General features: G+C 40.9%; 2 protein-coding genes across 9 annotated transcripts in view; one reads left to right on the top strand and one right to left on the bottom strand.

The window, feature by feature from the left end:
* The window catches only part of osbpl8 (oxysterol binding protein-like 8), an 89,984-nt gene extending 71,510 nt beyond the window's left edge, over positions 1–18,474 (bottom strand). For 6 of the 8 annotated variants that reach the window (XM_046071710.1, XM_046071703.1, XM_046071705.1 and 3 more), the window contains exon 1: positions 18,152–18,473. The gene's annotated coding sequence lies outside the window, so the exon portion shown is untranslated. Of the gene's footprint in view, positions 1–6,841; positions 6,892–17,786; positions 17,821–18,151 lie in introns of those variants that run through there. The other 2 variants (XM_046071704.1, XM_046071707.1) reach the window with 2 other exon arrangements.
* Positions 18,475–22,456: 3,982 nt separating this feature from the next.
* Positions 22,457–25,905, top strand: part of zdhhc17 (zinc finger DHHC-type palmitoyltransferase 17) — a 33,197-nt gene continuing 29,748 nt past the window's right edge. The window contains exon 1 of the mRNA XM_046071721.1: positions 22,457–22,562. Within this exon, the coding sequence (XP_045927677.1) occupies positions 22,500–22,562 (63 nt within the window). The 5' untranslated portion in view covers positions 22,457–22,499. The remainder of the gene's footprint in view (positions 22,563–25,905) is intronic.

Genomic DNA, 25,905 nt, shown 5'->3' on the forward strand with positions numbered 1-25,905 from the left:
AGGGTGATCTCGTCCAGACCAATCAGAGCTCTGGAACAGTGCCGTAAATAAATGCCATGTTACTCACAGTCCATTTCTTAAGGGGGGTTCAATTATGAGGTATATCTGCATGTCAATGTTTATAGTAACATTTAGTTAACAGGAAGGTAGCTACTGCCAATATTTATACACAAGTTTTCTAACAAAAGGTGCCAAGAAGGTAATAGAAGGAAGTTAGCAGGAAGGAAGCAGGAAGGAAGCGTCTTTAGACTCTTGAGAGACAAATAGTGCCTAATATTAGACAGAGGACAGGACGACTTTCTGACAAAGAGAAGGTCAGTAAATCCCCCCACCAGTCATTCTGCTAATGTAACGCTCGAGCGCCCCAACAGCCTCTTGGCTCCAGCCAGCAACACACTTCATCTGGCCTCGGCTCTCAAGGACCCGTCACACTGAGACAGATGTTTCCACTCTCAAAACCGGTTGCAGCAATCAGTCCATGACTCAGCCTGGAGCAGCAGCCACACAGCTGAGGTGGTAAAATAACAGAAATCATGTTGTATGTATTATCTGTGTTTTGTAGGAGTGTAAGCGAGGTAATTTTTGCATCATTCTTTGTCTAATACTTTGGTTTCCAACCAGATACATGCACAACAAATGATATTCCTCATTAGCCTCAGCTGTACTTTGTGTTTCGTTGTGTAAGTAAGATGGTCAAATGCTAAACATTATGCTAAACATCAGTTTGTTAGTTTGTCTTTTTAGAGACAGTGCTTCTACATTTTATAACTAGAAGCACCAGTGCGACTTGCAAGTATGCTGAAGTTGAGGTCAGCAATAACAGTGACGTTAAGTTGAGGTGCTAGCTTGCAGTGCATCTCTCTCTAGTCTGTCTCTCTTGCTAAGGTTAGCTGGGCAGTGCATGTCTTGGTCTGTCTGAGTCTTGCTTGCTTGCCAGTGATACTAGTGGAAAACATTAGTCTGGAGCCCTGGATTATGGGCACATTGGACACTTCACTGCCATTTAAGCTCACTCGGTAGAGCCCAGGCCTTTTGCTACATGTCATCCCCTTTATCTCTTTAGCTGTCCCTATCTAATAAAGGCATATTCCCCCCAAAAAACAAGGAAACATACAAAACAAAACAACAACAAAAAACTATGGCCGAGCCAGTGACAGACATTCCACTCTTCTATGGTTGTATGGTCTTCCCTTTCTCCCACACTTGACTGACACTCTGCCCCTTCACACAAGCTGGTACATAACCACAGCAGTCTGTGAGCTAACAGCTATGAATCATTGCCAAAGATAGAGGGCAAACACTGAGGGAATCCTAAACTTGTGACTTGGCAGTTGCCCCAAAACAAATCCGGAATCACATGCTGAGGGGTTTCTCCACAGAGCCAAAAGATACTCCTACAGAAATATACAAATACAGGGTATGTGAACAGGCATCACTGGCTATCCACATTATTGAATTTACAGGTGAGCAAATGGACAGATCACACTGTGCATTTTGCATGCCTGCCGAAATTATATATATATATATATATATATATATATATTATGAACGTTAAGAATCGTTAATATATTATTACACTTAGTAAAAGTACCATTTCTTGAGATTCAGCAAAAACATGTCATTAACCGCGTTCAAACAGCAAAGTGTCCTAAAAGGACCTTAAGAAGTGAATTGTATAATTGGGTAAAAACAGATATTGTAGGCTACCTACCGAAATTTGCATCCACCTCGAGGTGTATGCAATTCACAGCAGGCACGCAGAATTCTGCACAACACCTGCGCTGCTAAACGTCACTAGACCTCAGTAAGCTCAAGCAGTCTACCGGAGGTGGATTGTGTCTGACATGACGGCGCTGTTTTTATTACCTTATCTATCAAGTCAGCCAGTTATCTCGAGTGCACATGTAGGCTCTCCGACACTGACAGCGTAGTGTTGTACAGATTTGTGCAGCGGTGTTTATGATACCAACCATTCAATTCACAGACGGGTCTGTTGTCCATGTTTGCGAGAGAGAGAGAGGGCGACCGAGTGAGACGATGTGCGAAGCGAATATGCGCTGCGCAGCGCTGCAATCAAGAAAGATTTTAAAATGGGTCGCCAAATATACTTGGGCAGCTAAGTAAAGCCTATGTATGGGAAACACTGATAAGAGTGAATAGTGAATATAGAACTCCAAATCCTTCAACCTACTGTGGTCATTTTGTTATAGTTATTTATTTAATTATTAATCAGAGTTCCAAATTGATAGTTTCAGAAAAATAATAATGATTATTTTATTATTTAATATAAATATTGATGACATTTAAACTGTAATTCCCTATAAGACTTACTTTAAAACCAGGATGTTTTATCTAAATTACAGAAAATGTTTGGTTTGAAAATAATGACAGCAAACCAGAAAATATTACCGTGGAATCTGCAGCAGTGAAATGCTTTGATTTAGATTGTTTTTAGATTAACAGTAGAGCTAAGCTCAAGGGCAACACAAGGGAAAGCAATCATTTCAGGGTCCTAAGCTGATTGCGGCGATGTTGCTGTCGCTCTCAAAAGGGGAGGCAGCTCTCGGGCAGCCTGAGAGACCACATCACTGCTGTCACTGCTGAGTGTTGGGGGAATGATCACCAGTGGTCAACAATGTCGTACGTTGGTCCCTGATATTTTACCCCACTTCAGTAATAGAAGTCAAACACCAAACTACAGCCCAGAGACTTGTATGTAATTTCTATCTTCACCACCAGGGTCTGATCATAACTTTTTTTCTGACACTAATTCATTTTATGGGCCACATTTAGCTCATTTAAGCATCATTTAATGTAAATTATGTTGTTATTCAAAGTTCAGCTTGTTTTCATGTGAAAAGGTCCCATTTAGTGCATGACAATTACTCCACCTTACAACCAAGTATTTCAAGGGTATCTACAAACATCACCAGAGTTACCTCCCGTAGTCCAGTCACTCTTGTCACTCTTGGGACGGAGTGGGCCTCTTCCACTAGTGAGTTTGCTTTGAAACGCCCCCACAGATATTCCCTGAGCTCTGGTGGCTGTGTGTGACGCGGGCGAGTGTGCTGATCGCCACAATACGCTAACCTTACTACATGTGTCTCTCTGTCCGCCAAAGTGGCAGTTGGCCCGATGATTTCACCCGCCACTGCCAACAATTTACCCGTGACAGCACAACCACTCTTGACAATCCTCCTGAACAAAGCCCCTATTGCTTCCACTTCCTCTAAGTGATGACGAAGCTTTTAGGATGATCTTCAGCAAGAATCTCTCACAGCAAATGCTTCTTTTTTTCCAAGATTTGGAACGGAACAGGTGTACTCCTGTACAGATGTTTGCTCTAGACAGCAATGGTGTGTTGAGATGTTGGCTAAGAGCACTGAGATCCATTTAAATAAGCAAAATGCAATTATTTCCATAAAAAATAACATGAAATATATTATCAGCGTGTGAGCCTGAATATTGTCCTGAATATTGTCCATATCACCAAACCACCAGTAAATATCACAATTGTTTGCTTATAAATTGCTAACTCTCAGCTTTTTTGACACCTGTGCTGGCTCCACAGATGTCACATACTTTACCCTCAGGCTACAGTTCATCAAGATGACTGAGCATTGGCGCGTGAACGTGACCAACTATGCTGGGGGAAGAAGGGCAGGACTAACCACATAATAGAAAGTAATATAAAGATATAACCTGCCTCAAGGTGAAAGGCTGCATACTATAACTTATCACAGGTCTACAGTCATTCTACAGACATGACAGTGGTAGTTTTTATTACTTTGTACTTTGGCACAGGTGTGTTTCGCTAAATGCTATGTGTTAGCATGCTGATGTTTACCATGTGCATAATCTTAGTAACATTTGCAAAATAGCACTAAACACAAAGCTCAGCTGAGGTTGATGGGAATGTCATCCCCTGTGCTAGGACTATCGAAACGTCAGCTTGTCAGGAATAAGGGGCTGATGGTCAGGCTAGGTTTTCAAAAATGCTCTCAATGGTAATGAAAACAACAGGACAAAGAGAGGGGTGGAGAGAGGACGTCCAAGTCCCGAGGTCCAATGTAATCTTCTGCCTGTCCCAATTTGGCGCTGTGCTCAGGGGGAGACATCTTTTAACAGAATTAATCCATGTAGGTCAGGGAGTGAGGAATATTAATCAACCATGTAAGTATGGGCAGAGGATTGCCTTGCTAGACCAGAGAGAACCCAGCACTGTTTCAACAGAATCCCCCTGACAAGGATAGAAAGGTAGAAATGTATGCATGTGAAAAATCCATAGAAATCTGATAATGCACATGAAGGAATACAGAAAGTAGGGTCACTTACTGCAATGAAATATTATCTGGCAGCCATTCCTGTAGCACAGATTAAATCTCAATAACAGCTGTGTCCAATAAAGCCGGTTTTCAGGTCCTTGCCACTACATTACATGCAGAACACCAGAACAGCCCAACAGGCTTTGCTCAACTAAACACAAGACCATTATCATGTCGTGATGTGTGACCATGGGTTGTCGGTAGGCAGTCGTCTTATGTGCGTAAGGGGTGCAACAACTAATCGACGTAATCGCCAAAAATCGATTATTAAATTTGTTGCCAATGAATTTAATAATCGATTCGTTCATGACATCATCGGGCCGTAACGACAACGTCATCTTAACGGACTAAAGTGATGTGAACAGTAAAGTTACTAAAACAACATCAGCGCTGCAGTAACACCTCCACCACCTAAAACCTCCAGAGTGTGACAGCACTTCACTCTTCACTCAGCCGAAAAGGTTGTTTACTGCAGCGTATGCAAAGCTGAGCTTTCCTGGAAACACCGGAGCATCTGAAGACGAGGCACGTAACGTTGTTGCTCTGTGGATGATGAAGACTCGTCTCAGTAAGCTAGCTAGCGAGCTAGCTTCCCATTAAAGCCGTGTTAGTGGGAAGTTTTGTGAGTTTGATGAGTTAGGGGAAAATATATAAACGTTGTGAAATGCTGTCTACTATAAAATCGTTAATTAATAATTACTATAATAATTACTGACCCCCCTGTAAATTCGGCAAATGTAATGCATGACGTTATTCCTTTCTTTGTATATGGTGTCAGTTTGTCCCGATGTCTTGCAGTACTGGCGTCTAAACTGCTCAGTCACTAAACAGCAGATCAGCTGCTGAGATCAGGACTTGATTTCAGAGGAACTTTCGGTAATACCAGTGACACGCCCACCAAACAGAAGAAAACGTACCTCGAAGCCTGTTGCGCAACGTTGCGCAACGTTGCAAGGAAACATGTGGTTCAATCCGAAAACGTTGCAAACCGGTGCAAAACGTTTTGAGATTGAACTCGCCCCAGGTAAAGCAGCAGTGAACACACAGGGGCCAGATGTTGGTTTCGGTTCTTTGATAGGCTGCGCCATTAACAAAGAGAGGGGCGGGGCAAGCCGGTGTGTTTACCTGAGGTGTAGCCTAGGCCTCTTGTGTGTCTGTGTGTGGGGAGAAGAGAATGATCAGAAATGTGCGAAGCGTATTTAAAATTTATAATGATAATGTTCGTGGTGATAAAAACCCGCTTAAACATGCCAGTATAACGTGAAAAATTATAATTTTTTTTTTGCTGGGGGGCGCGGGGTTTTACAATCATGATTCCTGCTCAACGATGTGATGTCTTACAGCCATCGCCGATGGACGATGGCATCATCTATCGGCCCAATCCTAAAATAAACCTGATCCAGATTGCTTTAATATCACATTTTAACAGTAAATTCAGAGAATCCCACCCCCCTTTATTATAGGAGAAGGTCATGTGGAGCACAAGCAGCAAGTGTTTCACCTTGCAAAATTAAAACTGTATTACGCTTCTAAATACAACAAAAGGTGACTCAGCGCTCCCCTACAGCGCTCACAAGATTCATCAGAGCAACGTGGATGGGAAAGCTGATGAGGAGGAGTACGATCAGGAGGTCTGAACTCCTGTGGTGTCAAGGAGACTGTGGTGACCTCGGAGCGTTCAATCCCCCTAATAGGAGAACTACTGCGGCTGCTCAGCTTTTTAACTGGTTGTTGGCACATAAAGGACGGCGCAAAACCATCCCTGCCACAGAGACAGAGAGGAAAATCAGAGAGAACAGAGCCACAGCTCCACTACAGTGAAAATGTGTATGACGCACACAGCCCGAGTTGAATAATACGTCTGTTTGTGTGTGTGTGTGTGTGTGTGTCTGATACCTCTTGCATAACAGAAAAGGCGAAAAAAGATGTGAGGCTGAGATGCCAGCACATTTAGCCCAGATCATTCAGATTTTACGTTTTTTTAAGGATTTGCGGACCTAATAAAGAAGTAACGAGTGCAAAGGTCACAGCGCCAGACGGTATTCCTGTGACCCGAGAATGACCTTTTAAGAAAGGAGCGTATGGGGAGCTGGAAGACGGGATCATAGCCATCATCTCTACATGATCAGCGCTGTCGGAAGCTGGACGAATATGATTCACCTCCTTGTCTCAGCCAGGGATTTCGACAACTATCTGCAGTCTGACACTACCGGACACATTCTGAGCAGCGAGCGAGGTATCAGGACCATCACCATTGGGCTATAGTGTGATATGACCTCAGTGTATTAGCATCTGTTTCCCAGACGGAGCCTTCCCACACACATGCACAGCGTGAAAACACCCAAAACAAGCCTCAAGAGTGAGATTACTCGGCACACAGGAGCATAACCACGCTGTATTTATCCAGATCAACTGCAGGTACATTTTATCAGACAAACACAGAAGCGTGGAGGCAACTGGACCGATGCAGCATGCACATGTGCAAGAGAGCGCAGGGAGGTGAATGAAGGACCTACCTCATGCAGCTCGGGCAGCAGAAAGCACCATTACATTCACAACACAGCCTCTGAGAGAGAGAGAGAGAGAGAGAGAGAGAGAGAGAGAGAGAGAGAGAGAGAGAGAGAGAGAGAGAGAGAGAGATATGACATCACCATATTTTTCTTCGTCCACCTCTGAAATGTAGGCTAGTGCAGCAGGGCTGCCGGAGCCGGCAGCAGAGCAGCAATAAGAGCTCCCTCTGTGTGTGTGCAATGACAGAGGAGGGAGATCTGCATATAAGAATTCCCTGCTGAATGTGACCTCGGTGTATTTGAGTCTACAACACCAACTGAGCCCTCAAACTCACACACGCACAGGAAGTATTAAAACATCTGAAATAACAGAGTAGTTAGGTAGTTAGGCATCTCCATCCACATTTAAAACAAATTTTAACAGCATTTCGAGAAAATCGGTATAATACATATGAATGCTCGTTTCCATCCACTACTGTTATGCCATCCACTAGCGGTTAGTCTGTCGACATAAACACTCATTCTCCAGTTGGGTGCCATTAAACCTTTGCAGAAGAAGAGGGGGCGCAACAAGATGATGTAATTAATGAAGAAAAAGTATGGAGAAAATGTCATGGAAATACTGTCTTTATGTTTGTTACATGTAATAATTTGAGGAACGTTCCACTCTCATCGCTCCACACAAATCGGATGTTTAAGTCTGGCACTAGCTTTCGTCTCTTCAGTGGCGTGGAGGCTTCATTGGATGTTAAAGTCACATGCTTCGTGTATGTCATGATTTCTTTAATCTGTTTCCACTGCACTTTGTCACAGCACTTGTCTTTTATTGATACACTAACCTTTCCACCTCAGCCAAGAGTCAAAACTTTTTCGCAATATTGAAAGAACTGACCATTATTATTAGGAAAGTGTTTACTGAGGTCATATATCAAATGAGAAGTAGGGTCATTTTGTCATAGATCCCAATTTTCTTTTTACAACCAGTTGAGTTGCCCCCTGCTGGCCATTACAGTTAATAAAGGTTTTTGGGCTTACGTCAGAAGAAATTATTACATTTTTATTAATTACAATTTCTAATAGCGTGCAGCAGAAATGAGTCCTAAAACTTGGAAGTTAGCATTACTTTTTGGTTAGATGCATGAAATAAGGTCATATTTACGTTTTGCGGCTGTATAAGGTACTTACCATCGTCAGCTATTTCCTTTGGAACTACGTTTTCTTAATCGTAGAACGTCCATATTCCTGTGCATAAGTAAAATGAGTAAAAGTGCAACTTGGCTGCGCACTGTTAAAAGGAAATGGCTGTTTGATGGCAAGGTAAAGCGCTGCTTCATCTGTACATGTATCATGGCTTATTCCTTAAGTCTTTTTAGGGCATGTTTAGTTTGTCCTGACTAAGATGGAGTATAGGAAGGATTTATAGGAGATCAGTCTGTAAAATTTCCAAAATGGTGATAAATGTTCAACATGAGTCACCAGAGCCCATTGTGATGTCTTCAAATTTCCTGGTTAAGTGGATTCAGGTTCACTGAGCCACCAGGAAGCGGCTCATCCTGAACTCACAGGTAATACAATCTTGTGTATTATAAGATCAAAATGAAACCTCCCTATCTTTTCCCAAATGTCCTTTCTACAACAACCTTCCAAATTATTGCAGTGCATCACTATGGCCACAGGAGTGTTATCAGGCTCTGACCCAGTGGTTGCTTCTAATGCTGTGAGCATACTCAGTTTTTACTCTAAGTGCATTAGTCTGCATACATGTTTATGATATACAAAGTAGGACAGCATATGAAGTGCAACTTTTAGAAGAATTCTGAGCATTTACGATCAAGACCATGAGCAGTCTTTTCCTTTTGGCTTGTCTCTGTAATTTGTTTTGTGTGTGTGTCTGTAAATTTAAATCTGTACTTGTATAGCGCCTTTCTAGTCTTTTCGACCACTCAAAGCGACCATTCACACACATTCACTCACTGGTGGAACAGCCACCAGAGGCAATTCAGGGTTCAGTATCTTGCCCAAGGACACTTCGACATGCAGCCTGGATGGAACCCGCCGACCTTCTGATTAACCGGCAACCTGTTCTACCTCCTGAGCCACAGCCTTCACCCTTCCTTGCCACTTTTACCCTCTGGCATAGATGTTCTATGATTTGTCAATTAATTTTCATAAGTAAGTCAGAGCACCTGCTTCAGTTTACTTAAAACTGAAGCATTCAAGTAAAAACAATATGAAAACACTGAAAGCACAAGTATTACTCAAAACATCAAACAGTGCAAGTATGAATAAACCATTTCATCTGTCTCTATATTAGCCCTGAGTTCTGTCTGTAGCTGTTGTCTTAGTGGCTTTGATTCCGTCATCAACATTATACCAATGTTTGAACCGGAGTCTATTTTTGTGCCGGTACCTTGGCTGGCTCAGGTCTGTCGTGGACAGCTGACTTCCGAAGCTTTTAATATGTTACGTGCAGTGGTTAGTTTGTGGTCTTTAACAGCAACCGATTTTTGACACAAGTTTGCAGATTGACGTCTTTTGAGCAACATCTGTTTTTTCAAAGCCAAACCACCAGTTTGTTGATCCACGTCTAGAGATTATATCCAACGACGTAGATTGCAAGGCTGGTCTGCTCACACATTGTTAAAACAACAATTAAGCTATTATCATAGCTGATACATATCGCGCACACCTTAAGAAGACTTTGTTAATTGTGTTTATTACAGGTCTCTATTGCTTTTTGGTGTTTACAGTTTCACTCCCTCCTGTGGCTAGCATCAAATTCCAACTAAACTACCTCTCTCAGCACTTTCCTAGATCTTATAAAATGTTGCCTGCGAATGAGCTTTTGAATGAGAGACTCGTGAAGCTCGTCTGACCTTGCTGGGTGGTGCACAAGCAGTGACCACGTGAGGAGATAACACTGCTGCAATGAAAAGTCATCTTTAAGGGGATTAATGAGAACGAAGACAGTGACAAAGGCCCCAAACTTGTGGACTCACTCATCTGCGCCTCAGGACGTTACTTAGAAAGATCTGCAAGTTGAGAGATGTGACACCCCGAGTGGAAATTCTGTGTGAATAGGCTAATGCAAATGACAGAAGTATGTGAGTTTGTGTCACAGCCACTGTCCCTTTCCCCTGAGACTGCAGCTTTACACAGAGGGATTATTACAGCCGGACCTGTGGAGATTTTGAAGACGTCTGCCAACAGAACAGAGGAGATGTACAGCACATAGACCAGATAATAAAGATCTGACAATGGAGCTAAAAGCTGGTGCAGTTTTGTGGACTATAATAGTGGGTGCAAACTGTTTGGTAAGATATGAAATTGTGTTCTTGCTGAACATTATACATACTCTCCAAGCATGAGCTCAGCAAAACAAAGCATTGCCATCCTTCTGTATCAAGCAGGATCATCAAAAGCAATGCACTTTGCATCGCTCAAAGAGCTGCAGCTGTGCGCAGGAGTCTGGATAGAAAGCATAGCATGTACAACACCTGCTAACTCCTTCAGCTTAACAACAAAGCAAAGTAGAGAGTGTCACTGTAACATGGCCAGATCGTGTCTGGGTTTTAATAATGTGGATATTAGAGGTGTGGATGTATGTCTGTGCATGACAAATGTGACAAAGTAGCTTTAAAATGGAGATAGGAAATAGTCCTAAAAGAGCAGTCACCCCCGTCGCCATCTTCCCTCTATTTATCCCGGTGTTTTCAGCAAGCAGCTGACAGTGGGTGCATATGGAAAAATTTTGCTGTTGGCCATATTTAGCAAGCTCTTACAGTTGTCTGACACATACAATGGTTGTGCCTTGTTTTAAAATATAGAGAGAAAGAAGACAAGCTGTGGGAACAAGAATGTAATGACCCACTGCGAGTGTAACTAAAGTGTAATTTATACTTCTGCGTCGAATCGACGGCATAGGTGACTACGTAGGCTACGTAGAGGCTGACGTGCACCTCCTCAAAAATGTAATTACACGTGGACGCTGACCTTGAGCACTGTGATTGGTCGGCTGGGTAGCCCCACAATGCCTCCAAGCCGACTGGAAGTGACCCATGCTTTGTAGTAACTAACTAGCGGCCAAAACGGCGGCTGTAACACGGTGGATCAATATATTTGACCGTCACAACCCGAGCGAAATGACTCGTTTTACCCTACGCAGAAGTATAAATCAAGCTTAAGGCTCCATTTACACTACTCCATTTTAGTTGATCTCTATAAATATTAAAATGACTAAAAACGCACATCTAGTGGCCGTTCACGTACACTGGGCATACGCATGCCGGTGTAAACATGAAGCAGATGGTCCATTCCGTAGTTACAGAAGATTTGGCGAAAGAATAAAGAAATACAGATGAAGAACCACACAAGATTTTATTTTGCATGGACCAATATCGAGCTGGGACTGTTACTGAATGTAATACGGGAGTTAAAAGCGGCTGTGGCGACGGAAAACAGACTGGGAGTCTTTGCAAAGTAAATCCAGCGACATGCACAGTGCAAGTGTAGGCTATAAGTGTTATTTGCACAGTATAAAATATTACTAATAAAAATACCCTTTCAAAAACTCTGTCAGTAGCATCGTGTTTCTACTTTGCATGACTTATGAGACCCAATCAGAGAGCCAAACGTGAGCGTCTGCGTCATTGTTTCTAAAGTCCTCAGATTTTGCCCGTCCGCACTGAAACACTCTCCGGAGTTTTGAAACGAAAAATGGGTTCGGCAGCGTTTGCAAACTTGTCCGTTTTAGATCTTCATTTTCACCGTTTTAGTCTGGACAGGAGGTGCAAAAGTAGCAAAGGGTCTCTGTTTTAAAACCAAAACGTAGTAGTAGTGTGGATGGGGCCTAAAACATCAAGAGCACTGGGAATCAGCAGCTTGTTCAGTCACTGAATTACCTGGTCCTGCATTCCCAATCAAACATCCTTTTCAGATCTTTTTTCTTTTTGTTTACTACTTGTAAGCTGCCTTTGTTCCTGCAGGAAATAATATTACTACTACTAAAACACTTTAAAAAATGTTGCCCAAGGCACATAAGCTGAGTAACAGAGCAAAAAAAAGGCATACTCCAGTGTCTCTGTTTCCATTGTGTTCAAACAACACAAGGGCGTACTTCCCTGATCCTTTCAAAAAGCTCCAACAGTGGGTTGTTGTCATTCAACTTCTGTCTCACACAAAAGCCTACTTCAGTGGTAATCATTTGCACCACGTGTCAAAGGTTTTATCCAGGATGTTTGTTTTGTCTCTTCTTGTAAATATACTGTGGCACGGCTGAAACGATCTCAGTACAATGCAAGGTGTGGTCAAAGGTTACACCTACACTCCCAGCCAAGCTTTCATCAGTCAGCTCATGAGCTCAGACACAATGGTTTTCTGAGGATAAGGAAGGCATCTTGATGTTTTTCATTTTAAAAACTCACCGACCGTCCGCACCATGCCCGGTCGCTAAAATACAAAAAGACAATTCAATTCATATAGTTCAATAAATAATAGAAAATAATTTTATTTCTATATAGAATAATATTATCTAATATTTTTAATTTCTCTACGTCTTCTTTCATTACGGCTTTGTCTCCTTCTCGCAGCGATAACAGCAGCCATCTCTGCGCAACACTTGGCGGTTTGCACCTTCCTTTCAAATGTATTAAATACAGATGCTGTTGCACTCACATGAAATTGCTTTTAGGCTTGTTAGATCAGATTAAATAAATGTATTTGCATACCCTGACATTACTCTGCACAATAAAATTGAAACGCCCCAAATTGCATATTCATTAAGGCAAAAGTAGTGTGTATGTGTATCTTTGAAATCAGCAGATCGTTCTGTGATACAGGAGGAAGCTGCAGCTCAGGTTGGCAGTAGTAAGGTTCCCCTACCTGCGAAGCTGTGCTCTGGGGGCCTTACGAGGGTGGACACTGAAGCTAATAAGCTAGGACATTAATAAATGGCTTCACACGCCCACGCCACTTTATCAAATGACAGATCCTTCACAGCAGAGGACCTGGTGCAAGGTCGACACAGGAAACCACACTTAACTAAAACCCTTTCACCGCTGAGGACTTGTTCAGTTTTGAAACCAAAAAAAAGGTACACAATAAAAATGTTCCATTGGAATAAAAAGCTGTTTTCGCTAACCCCCTCACAGATGCTGATAAAGGCTGCTGAACTACATGCTAAGGAAAAGTGGGCCAACATGTAACCTGATTTGTACGCCACTGTTGGATAAAACCACACTGACAAGAAGAGAGAGGCAACTACCTCACTTCTTGAGCACATCTGGCATTTGTCAGAGCAAATGCATCCAATCAGCCAAACCACCGCCAGTGGCCTGAGTGTCCCAGCTGGGAACATTACATCGCACTGATGCACTGGCTTTGGCATTTCAATAACTTTATGAGCTACCCAGCATTTGTTATAGCTCCTAATAGTGTTCCAGCCTGGAGGCGGAAAGAGGCCAGGCTTTTATGGGACTTGCGCCGAACTGACAGGTGAATATTTGCTCAGTGAGGGACTGAGGTTGTTTTATTGTTTCATAATGTGGCCGCTGTGAAGGCCTGTATGCACACTTTCCTTCACAGGGCTTTTAAGCTTTTACCCTCTATTGATATCAGCTCAGATAAGCACTCCCTGTGCTCTGGCTATCTGTAAGCACGTACAACAATGGCCAAATCATACTACATTACGGGTGTAACAATTCTGCCAATGGAAGGTTCGTTTTTTTTTAGCAACGGTTCAGTTGTAGAACAATGAATAGATCTTGATGGAGAACCCGATGACTCTTGTTGGGTTGGGTTGGGAACAGATGATGCACACAGCTTCGTCCTGTTGGCTGGCTTACCTTTATCATTGGGACTAACCCCAAAATACTCCCAAACAGGGGCAGAGGCGTTTTACTTTTTTACTAGTTCTGTAGCATTATCCCACCGCTCGGACTTGCCATCAAGTCACTCATTTTGGTGAGCGTGGTGAGAGTGTGGTTGAGCGAGAGAGAGGGAGCGGCAGGTGAATGCAGAGGAGAAGTGGAAAAGAAGAAGTTTAGCAGTAAATGTGCAGTGTAGCTTACAGTTTGTCAGTGAATAAAGGCTACAGCTAACACTCCTGTATGTGTGCGTTGTTTACCGACAGCTGGAAGAGTGATGGGCGTTATCGCATTGTCGTGCTGAAGATGATGTCAGGCAATTTCACGCAGCGTCGCCCGCCTATGTTGACGGCGTACACTATAATACTAGGGTGGGAATCTCTTGTCACCTCACGATTTGATTCGATTATGACGGCTGTGATGCAATTATCAAACGATTATCGATGCAGCTTGATGCATCGTTTTTTTCTGGATAATTGCTAAGCATTTAATTTGTACATTAAAATCCAAAAGAAACATTTGCTTAAAAGGACTATTTTGCATCCCTAAATTACTTCATTAACCTTAGCTCCATGGTCACCACCTTTATTTATTTAACAATTAGTTGTCAGAGTCCTCTGAAAACTGACATATAATTATCAGGATGTAACTTACAGTATGTATACAGGACAGAGGTGGTGTTAACAAAGACCTTCCATGCTCAGTAAACAATTTATTAGAAAAATGAGTCTAAAATAAAATAAAAATCAGTCTAACCTTGTTGCCAGATTTTGTCCTTGAAATTTTACCCACATTATCTGATTTCTCATGCATGTGCAAACATAAAGAGTTACTGTGGACACAAGACTCTGCCCTTCAGCTCTGAAAAAACAGCTGTAGTGTGGGTGTACAGTATTCTGTTTCACAGCTAAAAGATTGATTTGTCCATGCTTATAATTGTATGCATGTATTGTAATGTAATTATTTATATAAAGCGGGATTATAACACCTAGAACACTTTGTTAAATGGCTAGTACCCAAAGAAACAGCCTCCCTCCCAGTGACCAGTTAGTCCTCTAGTCAGGCACTTGGCATAATTAATCAGCTTCATAAACATAACTGTGCATCTCAGGGTAAATGTTCCACTAAAGGCCTATTTTCTATAGCCAGTTCTCCATTAAGACTTTCTAATAGATATCACAACTGTAACAATTTCGCTCAGATTCTAACTCATAAAATGGCAAGCTGTTGGTTAATATTCACTTTCTTTAAAAGCAGCCAAAGTGCTGCAGTGTTTCATGTAAGCTACACAGTCTGACCTTAAGTCAAGTCAATTTTATTTATACAGCCCAATATACCAAATCTACCTCAAGGTGCTTTACGATCTGTACAGCACATGACACCCTCCATCCTTAGACCCTCGATTCAGACAAGGAAAAACTCCCCAAGAAAACCCCTTTACCCAGAATAACATCTTCAAGATATACTGAGCAGAGACCACATGATGTGCCGCCCTATTAACAATTTTGAAACTTCTGTATTTATACTGGAAATTTTCACTTTTATACAAATAACAATGCTAGATCTGAAACTATTAGTCAATTAATTTCTAAGTCGATCAAAAGAAAACGGTAACACTTTATTTCGATAGTCTGCCTACAGATGGTTTATAGAGCATTTGTTACATTTTAACTGTTTTACTTTGTCTGTAGATGTTTAACAGATTATCAATATGTTACAGTTCTCGAACATACCCTAATCAAGATGAGGGTTTTTTTGTGCCTAAACCTAACCGAAACCAGAAAACGGTTTGAATTGTTGAATCTCAACTAATAAATTGTTGAAAAGTTATAAATACTCTAAATACTCTACTAAACTGTCTGTAGGCGGACTATCCAAATAGTGTAACCCAGAAAACTAATCTGTAACTGTTAATGATAATAGTTTCATCATTTCAGTCATGTTTCGAGCGAAAACACCAGAAATTCTGGCTCTTTGAAATTTACCCTTCACTAAGCCACACCCCGATTACACAGCTGGCTGTTCTGCTTTTTAATGATTGTAATAATTAATAGGTGTCTACCCAGCTTTACAGGAACAGTGTTGAGCATTCATATCATTGTCTTTTGTCTAACTCGTCGGGGGATGCGGTGGTTCACTTGTACTGTGTGATCGGTAGGCTTTAGCTTCTGTCTTTCATTTTTTTCACGTCAGTTTGAGTCAGTTAGACAGCCTGACTACAACCTTCAAATGTATAATGCAACTGAAAAACTGTCTGTCTGCCTTTCTGAGATCACTTTTTCTAAATAATTTGACAATATTTCTCTGGGGAGTGCACTAATAGACAGTGGAAGCGCCGACAGTTTGTCGGACTTAGCAACAGTAACTAAGGGGGCGGGGCTTAGCAAAGGGTCAATTGTAATGGGCATATTTCACAGTGACAATTTACAGAATTATTTAAATTAATTGAGAAAATAATCAGATAAATCAGAGGCAGATTAATACATAATGAAAATATTTGTTAAGTGCAGCCCCAAACCAGACTGATCTACAAAGGACATCCATATTTAATACAGTAATACTGATTGTGTTGCCCTGTTGGAAACCTTTTCAGTTTCCCTTTCCAGCCAAATTAAAATGATCTATTGCTGTTTCCCTTTGCATGTTAGTATTGATAAACTGCTGCAGCTCCCAAAATAGATCCTGCATTCAAATTTAGAGAAACGTGTGTCTACCAGGGGAGTGCAGACAACAAGCTGGGGCAGAATGGAAACTCCATTTGGCTGGCAAATAACATGGTGGTTCTTGTGACCCCAGATTGCGAGCCTAACCTCAGCAAAGGTTTGGCACGGAAAGTCTGGGATTTACATGCAAATGAGCGCAGGATGGAAAACATTGAAATACTGTATAACCTGAGCTGGCACACAGAATAAACTGACTGGTGTTTTCATCATAGAATCTAATCACCGGCAGCCAATTTTACGGCTGCCTTTTTTACACCTGGCTGGGGGACTACCGATGAAAATTTGCCCTTTTTAGCGAACTCGGGTACATTTACATTGTTTTAATGTTGATTAATGTACACTGTCCCCTTTCAAATAAATAAAGAGAGAAATTACAAGTTAGCTCAATTCCTATGATCTAGACTTATTACACAGTACATGCAGTTGCAATGGCCAGAGTTTAGGGCCCACATACCACATCTGAAATCTACAGTTTCTTTATATCTGCATCAGTGTCATGCCAAAAATAGCATTCCTAACCTACTAACCACTTAGCAATTCAGTAACCTTTGAGTAGGTTAGGAATGCTGATATTTGAGGCCAAGAAAGAACTAGCTTTCTGCTATAAAACCTAGTTTAGGATCTACACAATGTACAAATCATGCAACAACATACAAGGAGGAGAAAAGGATCAAGTTCCATGAAAACTAGGGGGATAACATAGCAGGCTGATATCAGATATGTGGTAACAGGCCAGGATCTGCCGGATGCATCAGTTGTCTGACACAATTAGGAACAGTTCTCACTGCCGGTCTGTGTCCTGTTTCTGCTCCTGGCTCCTGTCAGGTGAAAGTGGTAACAGAGCACCAGGGCTAAGGAGGCTGACATGCAACACTGCAGCAGGATCATATGTTTGAGGATGATAGGGGGGTGGGGGTATGTAGACAGCAGAAGGGGTCAGGCACTGCCGACCAGAGCTGTCAACTATTAAATTAATCACCAACTATTTTGATAATTGATTAATCAGTTTGAGTAATTGTTTAGGAATAACGTTAATAAGTTAAACTTCTTTGACTCCTGCTTTTTAAATGTGAATGTTTCCTGGTTTCTTTACTCCTCTATGACAGTGAACAGATTATATTTGGGTTGTGGACAAAACAAGACATTTGAAGAGGGCATCTCGGGCTTTCGGAAACAGTGATCGACATTTTACAGACCGAACGAGTAAGTTAATGGATTAATCGACAATTAAAATAACCGTTAGTTGCCGACCATTCCTGAAATCAAAGCCAAACAGATATTAAATACATAGCTTCTTCTTCCTCCATAAATCTTCCAGATACAGTCTGCTTGCAGAAAACGTTAGTTAAGCATGCCTTCACTCACTTTGCTGCTCAGCACGCCGCGTCCTGACTGCACGACTGCAACCAAGCTAACGCCGCACACTAAATAAAGACCATTACTCAAAATGTTCAGACTGGACAATGAGCGCAAAGACGTGAACCGGTAGTTAGGGGAAGCGTCTGGAGATGGAGACGATGTTAGACCTGCATCTCAGCATCTCAGCTACGGCTTACCCTGGTTTATTACATAATAGTACGCACTGCTCGACTGCAGAGTCACGGCTGTCAACTCGCCACAGACACACACAGCAAATTAGCAATTAAGCTAGCTGCGTTTAATCAACATTAGCATGTGTTGGAAAACAGCATGATTTCGTGTTTTAGTTGTTTTCTTTGCGCGGCACTTACCTTTGCTTCGTTGGGGCTCTCTCATTAGCCTGTAAATCTTCAGGCAGTCCTCGGAGACGTTTGTCTGTAACGTTATGCTAACTGTTAGCTGACGATGTTTTAATGTTTATTACTAGATGTTCACTGCCTCGGCTGGTGATGGCTCGCGTCCTCCTCAGGCCAGCGGTGTCATGTTGGTCCTATATTAAGTTGGGGCAGTAGATAATAGACTTCACAATAACTGGTATGCTTTCTACTGTCTGTATACCGCCGACATTCAGTCAACTTGTTAGCTATTAGCCCGCCTGTAAGATTCTGTCATGGGTTTGAGTGGACAAAAGTCAAAGCTACCAAGCACATTTCCGGTTATACATTTCAAACTAAGAGCTAAAGAAAACTTTAATTTAAAGACCGCAAAACGTTCTTCTGTTCATACAATAACTGTATTCTAGTTATATAATGATTTCATTTGATGCTTTTCATTCGTATTTAATTGAATAAATTATTTGTCTGACGTAGACTGGTTTTCTTTTATTATGATGGCTTAAATAAATAAAGTCTTATGTCTTAAATTACACACAAAAAAGTTAGGTTTCAGACAATGTTTTTTCAGCTGCCTTTATAAATCTTTTCACTGTCCACAGACAAGTTTCCTTTTGTGTGTTTGACTTTTCGTATTGCTTATATTGATATTACTGTGGCTGAGCATAACTGCATACAGTAGTATTTTGCCATTATTTATTAAACCCTTTCTACCTGCATTGCACAGTTTGTGCTTAATGTTGTATATGAATAAAAGTAAAAATAAAATATTATTTTTTAGAATTGGTTGTAGTATTAATAATGGCAGTATAAGGTTTTTCTATTGATATGGTGAAAAGTTTTGAGCGAATGCTGTGGTCCTTACTTTATTTTGAAGACCATTCGCTCAATATCCTGTCTCTGGCATTTAACGGGATAACTTGACGCTCTCTCTCTCTCTCTCTCTCTCTCTCTCTCTCTCTCTCTCTCTCTCTCTCTCTCTCTCTCTCTCCGCTCTCCGTTGTTTCTGCTCGGTGATCCTCTGATGTGCCTGGCTGGACAGAGCATTGAAAACATGTGATCAGTTCAGGCTGTACACGATGTTCATCTGAACACTTAAATTTAATAGAGATCATTTATTTATGTACGTCACTAGTTAGCATGCTTCTGAGAGTCATTGTTGTAAACTTGCTACAATAGGCTCTAGGTGGTATGTGGTATGACCTCATCATAGAAATTCTTGATATTTTTATTAGCTCATATGATAATGCTGGACGCACAATGTAAAATATGTAATACAAACTGAATAGAAATGACTACAGTTTATGCAATCAGGCAAATGCATGCATTCATGCTTTGGTAAAGAGTGACATCCAGTGGTTGATGGAGGTTTAAGTTTTTTAGAGATGTGTATGTGATATTGCATGGAAAATATCTAGAGGCACAAATTATGATGTGGTCCATGCTTTCCATTGGCTGTTTCTGGCCTTCTCAAGAAATGTCAAACATCATCAGTCCTCCATGTCTGTAATTATGGAAGTCTCCTCATGACCATTTACTCTGTAGAACATGGCCAATTTTTTCTTGGATTTGATTTTTTGTATTCTATCCAATTCTATACTCTTATCAGAAAAATACCAACATGTTATATTCATTTATTGTTCATTAAATTGTTATGTTTTGTTTGGTTTTAGTGCATGAACTTTCCATTTAAAGACTCCCTGCAGTCCAGACGTAATCCTGTCTTGTGGAACTTTTGTCTTACCTACATCACTGAATCAGTATACCTTTCTTTGGAGGGTTTTATTGTCCCATGGTTATTTGTGGGCCTATTCTAACAGTGAATGTTTTGTGACATAAATATAAATAAATATAGGAACATTTTGTCCCAAAATATATTGCTACAGACAGCTTCAGCCTAAACCTGATGACCTTACCTTCCATACATACATCCACAAACTGTACAAGTACATAGTACACTATGTAACCTATCCACATTTAATTAGTACACTGTACATACTGTATGAATTTGCATTCTCAACTCATGCAATTGCTCTGAAGCTTTCCAGATTTGAAAGAAATGAACAATACCTGCATAATAAGCTGTTAATAATACATGTTTGAAAGGATGATGTGTTGATGGCAGAGACTGAATTACTCAAATCTCTGTAAAGGGAATCTTGTCCTTGTTATTGTATGCAAAAGTGAACAGACACACTTGTGTATTTGAATATGTTGTGTCTGGCCACTAGGAACAACATATTTTAAATGGTGTGTTAAAGCTTGAAAATAATTACAGTTGAACAGTTCAACAACAACAACAAAAAGATTTCAAAGACATACTTTGAGGGCTAAAGCTTTTTCTTAAAAATGAAATCAGCATGGCCCTGGAATGATCATAAGACAGAATGAAATTACGATGGGTGATAAACCATACACCAGGCCTATTCAACTTGTGGTTCGGATCAGTTCTATTTAAAATAAATAAAAATTTTAACTTGAAGAAAAAATAAAGGAAACTTGATCAAAAACATTGTTTTGAAGCTCAATTCTGAGGCTGTTTAGTAAATAGATTTCTATTTCAATTTCCGGCTTAAATTATCAACTGGTCTAGCCCACATTCGGTTTAGCCCTGACCCCTTCCAATATTTAGATAATTAAGTTATTTGAACAGGTATATATACAGACAATGGTGTACTCACGTATCCCTACACAGTACACCTAAAAATAGAGGGTGAAAGACAACACTGTTTACTGTAGAGTCTGTTTGGTTGAGTCTGCTGTGAAAACCAACTAACCAACTAACCCAGGCGGAAAACTGTATTATGGGCCCAAGGGCGCCACTTTGTGTTGAAAAGTGGTGGAGACATAGGGGCTCAGACTAGGGATGTGTAGGTGTGAAGAGACACTTAGCTCACGAGACATTAGCGATATTAGGTTCACAAGAACGAGACAAAAAGATCCTTAAACAGTGTTTTAAAGATATCCCCAATGCTGAGATATATGATGTCCCCCAGGAAATTTTGATCTTTAAACACTTAATTTCTTGCATTCTGGTGAAAGTTTCTGCACCAATTTATGGTGGAAATGTTTTTTATTTATGTAGAAGGAAACACAAAATTCAGGTGGCAGGTGTAATTTCAAAATAGATAAATATAATAGAATATAAATCAGTGCAGCTCTCATGCATTCTGTGTTGTTTTCAGGTCAGTTTCTCCTGTAGATTAACTTTTCTTTTGTAATATCGTCCCTGCAGAGGCAACACATATGTAGGCAGAATTGAGTCTTCCCTCCTCTTTTGTCATGTTCACAGGGAGAGAACAAAAAACTTGGCCAAAAAGAAACTGTGTCAAGAAGGTGTTAAAGTTACTGATTTGCTCATGCACGTTTTTGGATCATTTTATAATCAGTAGCTTGTTTTATTTTAGCTTAAGTTACATTTTTTGGACAGTGTACATACTCTATGTTTTATTTGCATTGCATGTTTTCTCAATGTGCAAATAAACCTTTCTAAAGGCATTTTCATTTTTATTTAACAAATTATGCTTTAAGAAAGTGGTGGGGACTAAATTAGCCATTTCAGAAAGTGGTGGGGACATGTCCCTAGCGTCCGCAGTGTAAATGACACCTAAGTATGGGCCCCTTTCGGTCCTCCTCTTGCCTTCTCTGTAGCTGTCCATGTACCCTGTCACCTTGAAGTACCCTGATGTGCAGGCTATGTATTGAAGAAATGTTTATTATGTAGATCAGTTCTTGGGCCCTTGATGATCAGTGGGCCCCAGTGTAGTGGTCCCATCCGCCCTGTGGGTAATCCGGGCATTGTATTTGGCATGCTAATATTTCTGACTCGTTATAATGACTGGATAGTTTTAGTTACACCTAACCTCTCTCAAGTCCTGCTGAGGACACAGTGTAGGCTAAGAGGAAGTGGAATACAACACACGTTTGTTTTCTGAAATATGAGAAACAAACCACCATCTTTGTTAAACTCTTTAGATACTTACTAATGCAGGGTTTGAGGTCGTGACACGAGGCTTCAGAAAGTCTGGGGAAGATATCTTTTCCATATTATCTTCACCTGTCCATTAACTCCAAGCCACAAACAGCAGGGTCTTCATAAATAAAACCTTAGAGGTAGTGTTTGCAAATAATGTATCTGATAATATGTGTCTTTTGCTGTCTATTCATATCTCCCAGTCACTGGTTGTGACATGATTATGTGACCTTCTGTGTGAAATGGCCTGTCCTTCATCTGTGTTTTTTTGACAGCTCTTCTTTCCTCCTGTTTGTTTTCCCCCCCTACACAACCTCTTCTTTCCCACAATGCTCAGCGTACATCACCACCAAGATGGCCGACGCTATGGAGGAATATGAGAAAGAAGCTGGCTGCGTCCCTATTCTCCACCCCGAGGTATGGTCCTTGGACTTCATGCCTTCGCACGGACACGCAAACATACACAAAACATATTACACCCGTTTGTGTGTGGGCGGCTGTGTGATTTTACCGTGCTTTCTTTTGGAAACTCCGATGCCCCCTGTAAAACCACCGGTGGGGGGTGGCAGGTAGCTAACGATGCTAAAGGTGCTAACGCTAGCCCCCCTCCTCCTGCTGCATAGCAAGGAAACGCTGCCTGGGCAGATGTTCGTGTTAATGTTAACGCTAAGCTAGCTGGTGCCTTCCGTGGTAGTGATGCCGTGCAGCTAGTAAACAAGATTGTAAGCTCTGTGTGGTCCGTTATGGGAAAGTAATGTTAATACATTCTCACAGTCATACGACGGTAGCTTTGTTGCTAAACTGGCAACCAGCGTTGGTGCTGGCTGCCAGTTTAGCTGATGTAAAATTGGGGTCAAGCGTAACGTTTTATGTGTAACGTTATATTAAGCTGTGGTGTCCAGCCGGCGGTCACAATCATATAATGTTAACAGCCATGAATGTAAAAAAAAAAAAACACAGAAAAGATTACAAAAAATCCGCCCTCTTCTTGAAAACCATATCCGTTCCTTATGACATTTTGCAGACCCCTCAGCTAGCTAACCTTTTACTTTGTTGGGATTGTCAGTAAGTTAACGTTATCTTTCAATTTGTCATTTAGCATTCGTCGTTTCTGCCATCTGATATCGTTGTTTTCTTATGTTTGGATTTAAAATGTCGTGAGTCAAGATAAACAAATGACTTGTTTAAATCCTATTTATCCCATCATGACTCCAGAAATAAATGGCACTGGCTGAAAATCATTCATCTCAGCATTCGAAGCTAAACACACAAGCTAGCATGGCAAGAACTTACTTTAATGTTCTTCTCTTTAGCTAACTTGGAATTGTAACCTATTTAAACCCAAGGCACCATCTTAAAGGAGGATAGAGTATGAATGGTTGATTGTTAACATTATATTAATAACAAGCCTGAGGCTGTATATTCACCTTTTTGTCCTTCTCAGGTGAACACAGGTGTACCTGACTACGCAGCATGTATGCACCAATACATGCCATGGCTCTTTTGTAATGGTAGATTGTGTTAGGTTTTGCATACTCAACACAGCCTCGTTATTAGATGCCCTGATCTAACCACCAGTAAGAGCTCTGTTTAATAAAAATAGTAAGTTGCCAGAATGATAGTTGGCTTGTTTTTCTTCTTTCTTAGCCTGTTTTCTTTTTGAGATTATGAGTACCTTTTCTAAGTTAAATACTGCAGGTAAAGATAACACCATTTCGCAACCAAAACAATGATGGTACACCCGCATAATGTTATCTAAATTGGCCAAAATATATGGTCATTTAACACCCCTCCCAACCAAGGTTGAAAGCAGGTCTCTGAAAATGATGATTTGAGTTAATGTTGTTTGGCAGTTAGGTGCATATGGCTTCATTTGGGACAGACTGGCTCAAACACTAGTTCAGCATGCTTAATATGCTTACAAGACGCTGTCATGTGCACATTTTCTCTATGAAAGCTGTATGGCCTAGAGGATTTATTCCGGTTTGATTTTATGCGACCGACTGAAGTTAGTGAACAGCAATGTGAACCCTATAATAACGTTCAGCACAGGGGAGGTAGGAAGTATAGCAGCCAATAGGTAATGTAAACTAGAACAAAAGTGACAGGTACCATTATGTTCTGAACAGACACCTTACAACCACTAAGAAAAAGTGTCATTTGCATTTTGCAACTTAACAGAGCAAACTTAACAGAGTACTCAGTCCAACACTAGGGATGATGGGAAATGTTACTACAATTCTCCTGAACATTTTTTGTACTGGCCCAACTCTAACGCTTCCTCTCTTTGGAACTATAACCATATAATTCAGGTGTAGACTGACGCAGTCGTCTTGCTGTTAGTCCGAGCTGACTGTTGAAGATCTTTCTTCTTTGTCACTTGGGAAGGATCAGGTTTTTCAGTGGGAGGGTCCTCGCAAATAATGGCAATATATTTACCTTTTATTCTTTGCTCCTTTGCCACAAGTAATTGTTAGTGATTCCGTCTTTTGTTTGTTTTTGTGGGTGTCACTGCTCGACCTGACTGGGACATAGACTTGTCAGTGTGGATTTAGTGTTGGAGGCTGATATAGTGCTTGACATTGCATACAGGGACACAAATCCAAAAGCACAGGAAGGAAAAGGTGCCTGGTTATTGTCAGCTGAAGTATAATGCACAGACAGCAGAGATTGAAAGAGGTAAAAATGCAGCCAATGTAGGGCTGGGCGATATGGCCAAAAATGTTATCACGATAAAAACATTTCATATCATTTGATATTGATAATTATCACCATAAATGTCATCGTTATTTCTTTCAAGTTTAAAGGCTGATTTTTGCTCCTGACTGAAAAATCAAGAAACCAGATGGTTAATTACGTGGTTCAACTTTTCTTTATGGTCAGAATGGGACAAACACTTGATGCCAAACAGTGGATCACTTAAATCTGAGGGGGAAAAAAAGTTGTAAACAAATATGATTAGTAAGTCTTTTTTCAGTCCCTTTTCCTCAACAAAATAAATATTATAATAGAAAAATTAGGTGCTAATTTATTTGTGATTCATATGAATTAAACCAAATATTTATTGACGATATATTGAACAATTATAATATTGGTATTGAGGAAAATTATGTTGCGATAATTCTCATTATTGGTTTATTGTCCAGCCCTAAGCCAATGTCACGGTATAATGGGTCTCAGAAAGTTTGATTTTTACGCAGTTGACCTCTGTAGTACAGGAATGGCAGTAAATACTCCACAGCTGATTAAAACTTAAAGTGTTTTCAAAAGGTAAACTGCCACGGATTTAGAGAGGTGCCACAGCATTCACAATATGACTTTTTGGCCGCACATATACCTGTTATTGAACGATATGTCTGACAGTAGTGGCTTCATCGTACATTGAGTTTATTTTCCTGTATGCGTATACAGTGTTGGGTTAAAGTTGCTCCTCTCTTAGGTTGGAATCTGGTGGATTGTAGTGTAGCTTGTTCTTGGCTGTCGACGATTGAAGGGATGATCTTCTAACCTTAGAATACAGCTGGGTTGTCGAGGTTACCACGCTGTACAAAGCTGCTAGTCGATATCTAGTGCACTCCCCCCGCGTGCGGCGGCACCACACGGTAAATGCCTTTTCACACAGGAAGCGATTTACGCAGCTAGTAATTCATCTGTGGAAACACTGTACTGTGCATTTACAGATGTTTCTGGTGGTTCCTCTTGAAGCTAATAAGCCTATTTCTTCCATGTTGGCATTTCACTGGGATGCTGCAACGTAACA

The sequence above is a fragment of the Micropterus dolomieu genome, linkage group LG16, assembly GCF_021292245.1.
Source record: "Micropterus dolomieu isolate WLL.071019.BEF.003 ecotype Adirondacks linkage group LG16, ASM2129224v1, whole genome shotgun sequence".
NCBI classification, from domain to species: Eukaryota; Metazoa; Chordata; class Actinopteri; order Centrarchiformes; family Centrarchidae; genus Micropterus; species Micropterus dolomieu.